Source organism: Pieris brassicae, chromosome 11 (assembly GCF_905147105.1).
Source record: "Pieris brassicae chromosome 11, ilPieBrab1.1, whole genome shotgun sequence".
Classification (NCBI taxonomy): Eukaryota; Metazoa; Arthropoda; class Insecta; order Lepidoptera; family Pieridae; genus Pieris; species Pieris brassicae.
This window is the reverse complement of record NC_059675.1, coordinates 8,830,005-8,842,478: the sequence shown is the minus strand read 5'-3', so window position 1 is coordinate 8,842,478 and position 12,474 is coordinate 8,830,005. Positions and strand designations below refer to the sequence as shown.

The window sequence follows — 12,474 nt, the reverse complement described above, 5'->3', positions numbered from 1 at the left end:
TTCAAATGATGTGTACTGAATACGTAGAGAGTGTCTAGATACAATAGGCATCCACGACATCAGACGGTTTTTGCGACATATTAGAGAAAAAAATTATCCTAAGATGAAGTGAAGATCCCAGTCCAGTTTTATTCAAAATATTTTTAAGCCTAGATTTTGAAATATAGTGGTTATTAACTTTCAAGCGTTTGTCGGAACTTTTTATATCTCGTCTCCGATGCTAAAGTGGTTCCACTTTGAAAAATGGTTCTTAAGCTTAGCATTCAGATCAGCAAGTCTAATATGAATTCTAAGGCCGTGGCGCTCGTTGTCTGTAGAATTTATATGTAGTACACCGGGTTATTCTAATAAAATATATCTTAAATATTTTAAAACGAATAAAGCGCTAAACGTAAGGAATAGTAACTAAATAAATCTTGTAATAAAAAATAATATAAATTTCATAATATTTGCATATCTTACAAAAGACTTACTTCGTATTTGATAGAGTAGACTACTTCTTGCTCTCATAAAAGTTAAAATTCAAAAACGTTGGAGTGCGAGCTTACTTTGAACTTTTTACTCTGAAGTTTTTAAAGAATACTGTATAAAACAGAAGATTACTTAGACTACGGATGATAATAAAAAAATAGAATTTTAATAGACATCAGCGTTAGTTTGTATTTGTCCTGGCTTACCTTTAGTGTCTGAATAGCCCTGTGAGTTTTGTAGTCAAGATTTGTTGAGCGCTATCTTGTTGTTACAATCACTATCTAGCATCAGAAGAATAATGCCTTTAAACACCTTTGTTGTTTTGTCTTCGTTTACACTGTATTTACCTTTATCGATGGTGTTAATGTGTGAATTTTTCGATTTCCTCCTTAGAAATTGTTTATCTATATATTATAAATTACATGTTGTTAGATAAAGCCTATTATTTTGAAATGAAACAGCGTATAAGAAATCTTCGATATGGAACTCTTTACAAGAATTTAGATTTAATTTCGTTTTAAATGTAACCATATGTATAAAAAGTATTAAACTCCTTTATAATTTACTAGAAGTTTAGTTAAAAAAATGCATTAAACAAGTAATAACATACATTGCAACAATTTGCATTTCAGCTCCTTAAAAAGGCTATTTAATGATACACTGATGTATTTCTTTGATTTTCGACTTGTGTCTAAGATTGTTACCAAAAACACGTTTATACCTTTTACATACATATATGTATTAAATACAGATACATATGTACGTTTAAATTGATACCGTTATATAAAGTGCAGTCTAAAAGATAACTAGGATTACTTCTGAATTAGAATGAACTTTGCATTACTGCATGTTATGTTATATGAAATCTGAGATTACTCGCATGACTATTTAATATAAATTATGTTATAATAATTTTCTATGACATCAATTCGGTGCAGTTTTAAATACCGCGATCTAAGATATTAGATCGAAATTGCTTTTGGCAATTCCCAATTCTTCTTTTGCAATTTTATTAAGTTAATGTCAATTGTGTTAATGACTAAACTAGGTTTAAAAGTACATTTAATAAGTTACTTATATATAAGTTGAATCATGAAGGACGCTTAAAGACATTATATATTCTAATGCAAAAACCTTCAACCTTTAACTGATCTAGTCGTGGCGAGTGATTGCCATTCGATCCCGGCATCACGACATTATGCTCATACATTGCGCAAATTTAAATGTTGCCAATTGCAATGTTACTTAATGCGAAAATACGTTTATTAGTAATCATAACAATCAACTATACAGTATTTACAATTTTCTTAACCTACATAAGAAGTAAGTATCGCAATACAGCGATGAAATGCTCCCAGCATTAAAGGCACTGCCACAGGGACCAAACTTTTTAAATTTGTTTTAATTTTATTTTTGTTAATTTTTAATTATTTTTATTAATATTATGCGCAAATAATATTTCCTTCATAATTTGGTTACAACTTAGATGAATTCCAATATTACAATAACGACGGGTAATTACTATCGAAATTGAGTATATAAATATTATTAATCCAGTTGCTCAACAACCCTAAATGGGTCTTGTGCATCATCTGTTTCTATAATCATTGTTTCATAGACTTGAAGGTGATCAGTCTTCTGTGTCTGACACATGTTGTTTTTAAGAGGTTTCCTCCTTCATCGTAGGAGCAAGTGCTAGTTGATCATGGAAATAAAATTTATTGGAGCGCAACCGTGATTCGAACGCACGACTTCAGGGATGAGGGTCGCACGCAAGCCTAACTAACACTGGTCTTCGGTATATAAATGAAATAATTTATTGCGTAATAATAAATGCGTTTTCTTACAATTATGTACTATATAGACCGTATTACGTAATATGCATTAATATATTCTACTGTAACTAAAAATATACCTGCAATATAATAATCTAAGATAATCTCCACTTTATAAGCATAGTTGTATTATCGTCGAATGAAATAATTGACATGTCTCTATCTCTACGCGACATGCTATTGTAGTTAAATATTGTTTTTATTACTAAATAACAACCACATTCCAAATGAATCAACAACAGGTATTAATAACTTACCAATTATAACGTATCTAAGCTCCATAAACTAATAAAACCGCGTAATTCGATGTGGCTTCCTTAAGTTTTTTTGTTGAAATTCATTCTTTGATTCACCCATTTATTTTAAATTATGCAAAGCTTACTTTACCTATAATACTCATTTAATTCGTAAAACTTGTCTGTACTGATTTCGTTGTCTGTTAAGTCCCACAAGCCAGGTGGTCGCGTTTCTTCTGCTTCACTGACTCAATTATCTTAAGAGAGATCAAAAACCCCTTTATATTTTTTTTAATATAATGTTTTTAGCATATTATTCATATCAATTATCTTAAAATAAATGCCATGTTTTGTAAATTTTAACCACACTTCCCTTAGTTAATACTGTAATTTATTTTCTTATTCTTATTTCTTTTTATCCACAGTTCAAAGACCATTGGACATTAAGAACCGGCCGCGTATCCCGATTCCTGATGAGGATCCCTACAGTATCGCCAGTTCCAATGCTAACGGATCTGGATCGAGTGGTAGTTCCGGTGGCTATGGACACAACGGGCATAATGGTCATCTAACCACAAACGGGCACAACGGCCATGGTGTTGTAGCCGCCACCCGGGAGCAGCTCATGATGCAAATGGGGCAGAGGAGAGAGAAGCCACCGAAGTTGCCGCCGAGGGAAAATGGATATGGTCCAGCTGATATTCCTAAAGTGAGTAGTATCTATTTAAGCATTAATATTTTTTACATGTGATAATGATTATGAATGATTATGACGGGATATATAACATGTCAGTCGTTAGAAATTGTTGAAAGTATATCACATGATTATTATTAATTGTGAAATATTGAAATCAGAATTAACACGCCATAATTTTCAATGGGAATTGAGCAATAAGCAGTTTATATAATTTGATTTACAAAAGCTATTATCTAAATTATGATTTGTTAATTTAATATGTGAGGTCTGACGTAATAGATTGAATGTGGCTTAAACCAGCCGAAGAATTTCGCAATTGAAAATTACATTAAGTTCTTTTACTTATTTCAAATAAGTAATTCTCATTTTACGCAAGTTTTATTTACTGCAATTTTTACACCTACGTTGTGCGTACGTGAACAATTTTCCTTTATCTTACGTCTAGTTGGGTTAGTTTAATCGACCAAAGTATTTAAGACTATAAATCAATAAGTATTTGGATATAATCTTATTCTTAATTTTCTTTGAAAATAAAGGTTGATAAAAGCATAGTATTAAAGACGACTTATTTTTTATCTTCCACAAAGTCTTAAGAAAAATCTGTTGCTACGCTGTAACAAACATTAAAATTACTACTCAATAAAGCTATCAAAACATGTCGAAAACTGTGATTAATATTCCATCCACGCGCTGCTGTCACAAATATAGCCTTATTAAATTGATAAGAAATGTATTATTAAATTTTCTGGCTCCTTATCGTTCCCGTCATTCAGAGACCTCTAAGCTCGGAATCATTAGTCGAAAATTTTAAATCAAAGGACCCCTTAATGGAACCAAATTCATAATCTCACCGGTACAAAAAATATCCATATACTGCGATAAATGCAGATTTACGCAAAGTGATTTCTAAATGGCCGACATGAATAATGATACAATTCAATCTGCTTGCAGCATGCTTTGGCGTCTAATGCAATTTTATCATATAATGATAATTATGACTAGATTTATATTTTAGGTCACCTTTACCTGAACTATTTCATTTTATGTTTCTGCCCATCTTATTACGTTTAACCGGTTGGACTTACCTAGGTTCGATTCCTGATAAGACAATATATTGTTGTGTTGCATGAATATCCATATTTTCTAAAGATATTCTATTTTAAAAACTTATAAAGCGTTTTGGAATTTTAACAAACATTATTTTTATATGTTTAATGTTTCCATATTTGTTACTCTTAAATCTTTGATGAGCTGAATAATTATTTTAAAATGGCCTCAATATCTAATATAAATTATATGATTTGTTTTCAATTAAAATTAAGATTGGCAGTCCGCTTAGCTATTCAGGTTAATACTTATTTAAAAACGTGTTATAGTGTTTTGTTACGTTATCTTAAAAATGTCTACAATTTGTAGAGATTTCCACAAAACAATACGGTACCTAATCGCTTCTTAAGCAACTATATCTTACATCCTTGTGTAAGAACTTCCTTGTGAAACACTATCTAATATACATATTAATTACATTTTCTGTTCATAAATTAACTTCAACATTAGATAAGAAACCGTTGATTTTATCTTGATTGCGTTAAATTACTTTTTTATTGTCATAGTGAAGGTACAATCATGCCTTAACTATATTTTTTCTCTCATCTGTCATAAATATTTATAATTTTAATAATAACACTAATCTTATAACTTATTTTAATACAGAAGTGAAAGTTTCACGTCTGTCGATTCCGATAACACGTCACATTTGTAAGTAGAGTTGCTCCATTCAATCGTATCTATGATAACTAAGAACAGATTCCTGGTATTTAAAGAAAATTGATCATTATTGAGTGTCCAATAAGAACCTTTCTTGTCTGCAAGTCACGCAGAGCGCTGAATATGAAACAGTGTGTACTCGAATTTACAGTCCATAGTTACACCAGTGAACAATGGTAGAGCAGATATCACCGACATATCTCAGATATGACCGCGGCGTAAGATAAATGACAGTCAGCGTCGGACGAAACTTCGATCTTCTTTTATTGGTTTAACCAAAAGCTTTTGCTATGACATTACAAAGATGAAAAATGTCCTTTGTCCCTTATATTCACATTTTAACTTGATTTAAAGCTTCGCACTTTATCTCAGCGTTCGTACGAATCTAGATATCCTGTGACCTTGTCAACTCAGCGGCACACACATTTTTCACGATAACAAAGTAATGTTTACCCAGATGAAATTGTAGATAACATTTAATGTTCGCCCTCAAGGCGATAAGTATTTTCCTGAAGTGTTTTTTCTCAAGAACAAAAATAAAATAGAGCATTCGTGAGTTATGGTAACATGATTCTGGGGCAGGGTGGTATGCATAATTTCTTTTGCTTGATAAAGCCACACGTAAACTTACGGTCTTGTACGCCTGACTCCATCAAGAGCGATTTTCCTTTAGCAAATAAAACCTTTAACTTATAAAATCCGTCCTAGTGCATACGATTCTCTGCAAGCAATATTTGTTTGAAAAGTGATGAGGCAAGGGATACCTTGGCTGTACATTATGAGCCAGTATCGTTGTTTGGTGTATATCTTAACTCGTCGTGTAACAAGATAAGACTAGTCAAATACCCACGCTCTTTGTGTTTTTTGTCCACGACTAGTTTTTAATTCTATACCCCGATAAAATAATCGTGTTGACGTGTTTACATTGAGACCGAGAACTTATTTAGTGGTGTATTATTGTATGAATTTAATGCCTGGAGCGATACGATGTGTTGGGTCAATAAAAGAACGGAGAATGGCAAAAACGCTGAATGTAAATAAAAGAATAACAATGGTATCTTATTGTTAATGCATATTTACATTATGTAGTGATTTATGTTTATTTTTAAACTATGAATGTTTTGTACACATATAACTTATATTGTTTTAAATAAATTTGTGTTATATAATTTTATATTAAAAGTAATTTCTGTTTCACAGCCGGATTACGATGACATCGATGATCGTGTACCTACGCAGTTCCCAAGGGGCAAGTCTGATAAAGGAAAGGATAACAAAAAATATGGTAAAACAAAAATTCTTTACTACAAATATTTCAGACTTTCAGAGTGCTATAAAGCACAGTAGATGTTGTCCACATACATATATTACGCTTTTGATAAAAAAACTAAAAATTCTCAAACTATCCACATTTTTTATCACTTCGACGAGGATTAATGCTAATTAATTGAGCGTGTATCTTCGTAGCTTAGGTCTCAGGTAATTAAAATACCCTTTATTCATTTAGAAAAGCGCCAGTACTTAACCTTAATTAACAGAAATGTAGATCTAAATGTTTAAAACAATTGTCGCATTAATTATTCCATAGTGATAAATTGTTAAAAAAGGTAATAGATTTTTTCCCAACTCCTTTAGCGGCTTGAAAGCCGAGATGGCATTTACAAAGGCAAATTACTCTGGTTTTAAAAGACTTTTGTTACGGATTCAAATAGTTAATTAACATAAAATAATTTAAAAAAAATTATACATTACTAAAAGAAGTTGAATATTTATTTTAGCCAGACCCACAGAAAGCCTAAGGACCTATGTCCGGTACCCCCTTAAACAGCAAATATTTTTATCAATAAAACAAATACAGACATAAGCCTGTCCCATTGTTGACGCCTTGAACCAATCTCACAAAATTTAAACAGCAAAGCAGTTCTTTAGCATATAGCGTTTTCTATAAGGCGTAATTTTTATGCGATCTTATAATGTGCTCAAATATAGCGATAAAAATAATAAAATACATTTATTTTGAATTTTTATCATTTCATATAGCATGTTGTTAAAGCTCCTAATTTCTATTGTGGTTTTATTTGCTGTATTAAGCCATTTTGTAAACATTTTGATCGACCTTGTCGACCCGTACTAAATTTTTTGATATTACCATTCTTCTCACGTAAAATGTCTCTTACCAACCATTATAGTTCATGTAAATTTATCAGTTTATGGGTGATTTGGTCCTTGTGATCTCATCGTGGAATAACCTAATGATACTAAATCGGTTCCTTACTTGTGAATAATAAAAGCTAAATGAATAAGCCATCATTCACATGATAATTGTGGAATTAAGATCGCTCTCACCCTTTCAAATTACTTAGAGCAGAGGTGAGTAGACAATACGGTTTCACAACGCGGCTGACATTTCGGCAAATCCTTGATATTTGAGTTATCGTGCGGGGCGTAGGATGCCAATGTGTAGGGAATGTTCGTTTAAATACCCATTATATCAGCATGACATCACTCGGCGTAATAAAATTGTTAGAATGTGAGATACAAAATATGCAAATTGTATTATTTTACAAAAGTTGCCTTTATTGCAGATGACCCCTACTACTGTGGTCTCCGCGCTCGTGTTCCAAACTTTGTGAAGACGAACGGCAAGCACGTCCTGCCAGCGATGACTGAGCGGCTCACCCTGAAGGAGACACCCGTGCCGAGCAAGCGCTACAGCGTGGCCCACGCGCACCCGGGCCCGTTCCCGGCTCACTTACCGTTCGCCCCAATGCCACAAGCTGCCCTTTGGCACGCACGTTCCTACGACAACGGAATCGGTGCGTACGAACGTCCCAAAAAGGAGAAGCTCATGTATCAATTCTATCCTGACAGGGAACGGAGGCTCCGCCCTTTGGTGATTCAGCAGCCCCGCTAACTAACTCACTTTTAGGGATCTCCGCTACAATCTTGGTATTTATTCTTTTCTGTTATTCGCTTCGCTTGGTAGCACGCCTCCGCTTACTTACAGTACCATACTATCAGTAGTATACTTCTACGCTGTTTCGTTCATCACTTCAGCCATTTGGGTCTTCTTCAGACGTGAGTAAAGTTATTCAGACATTGGTCACGTATCGTTACTTTCATGACATCGATTATTCTAAAAACTTTCTCGTTAATTTAAAAGCGTATGTTTCGTCTTCTCTCTTTCTTTTTCAGTTTATTTCAGCCGAATGCAGTGAAGTGCCAACCATTAGCTGCTAGTAGGATCGCTTTGCATGCGTCAGAATGTTAATTTAAGTTTAATATTCGTCACTCTTTTGATCAATATTTCGGTTGAATTACTTCATAGAAAGATCCTTTGGGGATGATTTTTGTTGCATGTTTATTGTAGGGATTTATACCAAAAGCACACAAAACAATTTAAAGTCATGACAAAAAGATAAATATAGTAATTCTATGTTCAAATAAAGCTTGTTCGATATTGGCAGTAACATGACCATGTACTTGTAAAATGTAGCGTCAACTTTACACAACTCGATTTTGCTTTTTCCTACGTTTATTCCTTCTCCATCGCTTCGAAATTAAATCGAACAGATCGTGTTTTCCTAATAATGTGCTAGACCTACAGGGGCGAACACAATTTTCACAAAACTAAGAATAAAGCACAAAGTTTAATATTCATCAAAACTTTTAAAAATGGGTAGTTTGTATGCAAATTGATTTTACTAATCAATCAAAAACATTTTATATCCTGGTTTGACTAATACATTAAAGTTAATTATATTAAGAATATTTAATATACTGTAATTACCTCCAATCACGTTTCGTAGTAAAATTACGTCAAAAAGATGACATTTAAAAATACTGATAGAAATTGGATATAAAAATCGGAAACGATTTATTAGCTGGTAGAACCGGCGGCAGTCTTCTCCCAATCCTACATAATCCGTATCACCAAGGTTTCATGAGATTTGCTTATAGCGCATTAAAAAAACGAGATTAGATAATTTTTCATAATAATATGCTATTTATTACAGACGGTGATCACTACGACCCATATGCGTTGTACGGCCGCCTTCCAATGCCAGGGCGGGGATTTCCACCGCCACCGGCGCCCAACGCTCGCCACATGTTCATAGAAGAGTGGGACTAAAACAACCACAGTGGGGAATTGGCCCACACCGGGCCACACTGAGAAGTCCTTAAATTTTTATATTAATAAAAATTGAAGAGCTAAAAATAAAAACATGTCTCAAAGTCTACAGTAATTTGAAAATGGAATCTATAAGGGAGTTAACACTCAACAATGTTGCCAGATTAGCAATTTTACCCATACTGGACTAAAAATGTTTGATATTTTCTTGATATCAATGAAATTTTTCATATAGGCTCCCTAAGTGTTACAAAAGTAGCATTGTAAATATTTGATATTTGTAAATTATAATTATCCTAAAATTAGTTTGGTTTAGTGTTATTTTATTAACATTTGTACTTAATAAATATAAACTCGAATTTTAAATCACTGCCACTTATTTAACGTATTCGTGTTCATTGTAAAGTATCGATAGCAGTTGGACAGATAATCGGTAGTGCTACTCTGTAAAAACCATTTTCAATCATTCACACAGTAATTGGAATTATCATTTTATGAAGTGTCAATTCCAATACTTATGACGTCATCTAACGACATTATGGAGTAGGCCTGCGGACTAACTATTATAATTCGAATTGTGTCAATCCTAGTCAGTACAAGGTTGGGATGAAGTTGACATTTAAAATTATTATATTAATTTTTAAATTTATTTTCGTCTTCAAATTTCTTAATTCTGTAAATAATTTTTAACTTTAATCTATGTAGTTCTATTTGTTCCTTATAAGGCGATCTACTTTTACCCTTTCATTATCAAGTAATGTATGTAAGTAGGTATAAATACTCAATTATTTTAATATTATCTTACTTTTAGCTGTATATTAGTGTTATATCGGTAGAATATATTATTGACAATTTAGACTTAAATTTATCATCAAAATTCTGCTTTGCCGGTGCTAGACAGGTTACCATTTTACGAATATAATTTATAAATATAAACCTATTTTGACTGGATTATTTATTTATCTGAATCGCAAATTCTGTTAGAATGGAAATTTTTATATTTATTATATACTATCGCCATCGCTGTAGGCATGACTATTTAATTAGTTAAGTAATAAGCGTGCTGGAGAGTTTCAATAAAACCCCTTTTGTATCTTGGGTGTTAATTGAATAACATATTTAAGTAAAATTTGTATGATTTAAATATACAATTATATTTTTTAAGTGTGTTATTCTTTATTGTACCATACCCCACAATTAGTTCAAAATCCCATATATCTCCCTGTTTCATTCACAGTATTTAAGGCAAATGTGTGACCAGCCGGCATGGGCGGCTCCAGGGGCGATATAATATAATAGCAATTATAGTCGAGCAACGTTCTGAAAAGGATGTACTGGGTCTTGTTGTATGAGAAATGTTTAACTCTGTTACACAAATAATTTTAATAGTCCGTCCATATTATATTTAAAAACAACAAAAATCAGCTATTTACTCTACTTAGACTCTGTGTGACCTTCTGATTAGAACTCAGGTAGAGTTTTCTTCAAAACCATTAATATATAGTTATAATAGTAATAAGTTTGATTCCTTGTTTACAAAGATAATGAAAATATATTTTTAGAGACTAGTCGCACCTAATTAAAACTAATTGTAATAAAACGGGAAAGTTTTAGATGCCTTTTAATATTCGCATTTGTTATATTTTAGAACATAGAATTATCATCTACACCAATCCAACGCTTAATAAGGTACTTAACATGTTTGGCAGCTTCTTTAATTTCTTCTGTAGCACTAGGCACTTCTGGAAATAAGTCGGCACAATGTGAAGCTCGATGAATCACAGTAGCTGGCGCTTCAGACGAAAGATCTTCAACAATACCCAACTTACTCCATGGATCCATGTCACCGTTGACGAAAACTACACGAGTTACATTTGGACTTAACCCACCGTAAATTTTGTTAGTTGTATCTACGCCTTTGTCAACCCTGGCTTCGTTGAAGTCAGACCCATACACATTTCGACATGTTTTTACATAGAAATCCAGGGGAAGAACTTTGCCAAATGGTTGTAAATCAGACGTCGTTGTTTGGAAATATCCAAATTCTGTACAAGTCTGATAAAACCATGAGTATGCCCACAGGGTTTTCTGTATTCCCTTTATCATATAATCAAATGAAAAGCTGATACAATTGCTTTTCGAATTCCATAACATTGTATTAGAAGTGTTATATCTCATAGAGTTGTCTATCGTTGAGCAATGTTCTTTAATACGCTGTGGATTTCCATATTGAGAATTAAACATAAATTCTGCCGTAATACTCGAAAAAAACACCCACTGATTTTCTACGACATTCATATCGCATTCAGGACAAATATTAAATTTATTTTTTAGCTCTTCAATACCTTTGGGGCTCTGGAGCATTTTTTCATATGTTACAAAATCCTTTTTAATTTTGTCCAAACACTCTTCAGTACCATACAATTCATAATCCTCATTAACTTTTTCTATGTACTCAAAGAAATCTTTTTTCGCTAATACTGGCCCACTACTTGAAATCGCAGCATCTACTAAATCAGAATACATAAGCCGCATCCAAGCCGCTAAGCTTCCCGCGTAGGACCCTCCAATAACTACTACTTTTGATAATTTAAAGGTGGGATTTGTTTTTATACTTTTTATTAAATGTGCAATATCAGCCAATGCTTGTCGTGATGATAACCATTTCATGTGTTTAACATCTCCTAAAATATCATCAAATGGTAAACTTTTCCCATAGTACCGATGTTCAGTCATGAACATAGCACCATTAGTCTCCTGCGCGAGGGCTTTTATAATTCCAGCTGATAAATAACGAGGAGATGCCTCACTCTCTCCACCTATGTAAATGTAAACGGGTCCTTTGTCTTTGAAAAATTGGAGATTCTCAAAATACCTCATTTTCCATGTTTCAGATTTATCATCAAAATGATCTACTTTCTGCAAGATCCATCTTGTATTTGTTGTGCTTATGTCTGCACTGCTAGCAATTTGGTGAAGGACATTTTCAGTTAAATATTTAAAACCACTGTTATAAAATACACTGGAAGTGTATACAAACTGGAGGTATTGAAATATTATTACAGCTTTGAAAACAGTCATTATGCGACTGTATCTTTGGGAAATATGTAGGCAAATGCTTACATTGAAAATTCGTAGCATTTATTTATTATATAGTCATTTTACCTAGCAAATATGCCGTTTAGGATTCGTTATCACCGTTGCCCACATAGTGACTAAAATTGTGACGCTGAATGTTTTACATTATTAAGTTAACATTAATTTTAAATACCTGATTAAAAGAAAAACTAACAAAAAATAATATTTATAACTAAACCTAGGTGTGTAAAGTATGCA

The 12,474-nt window shown here is 32.7% G+C and overlaps 2 protein-coding genes across 3 annotated transcripts in view; one reads left to right on the top strand and one right to left on the bottom strand.

Annotated features, from left to right (window-relative positions):
• The window catches only part of LOC123716440, a 112,669-nt gene extending 102,373 nt beyond the window's left edge, over positions 1 to 10,296 (top strand). For both annotated transcript variants that reach the window (XM_045672201.1, XM_045672202.1), the window contains 4 exons: positions 2,968 to 3,251; positions 6,207 to 6,291; positions 7,592 to 7,822; positions 9,023 to 10,296. In XM_045672201.1, the coding sequence (XP_045528157.1) occupies positions 2,968 to 3,251; positions 6,207 to 6,291; positions 7,592 to 7,822; positions 9,023 to 9,138 (716 nt within the window). In that variant the 3' untranslated portion in view covers positions 9,139 to 10,296. The remainder of the gene's footprint in view (positions 1 to 2,967; positions 3,252 to 6,206; positions 6,292 to 7,591; positions 7,823 to 9,022) is intronic.
• A 447-nt stretch (positions 10,297 to 10,743) lies between these two features.
• Positions 10,744 to 12,279, bottom strand: LOC123716483 (putative serine protease K12H4.7). Its single transcript, XM_045672247.1, has one exon. It carries the CDS (start codon positions 12,277 to 12,279, stop codon positions 10,783 to 10,785), a length of 1,497 nt encoding a protein of 498 aa, XP_045528203.1. The 3' UTR covers positions 10,744 to 10,782.
• Between the last annotated feature and the right edge of the window lie 195 nt (positions 12,280 to 12,474).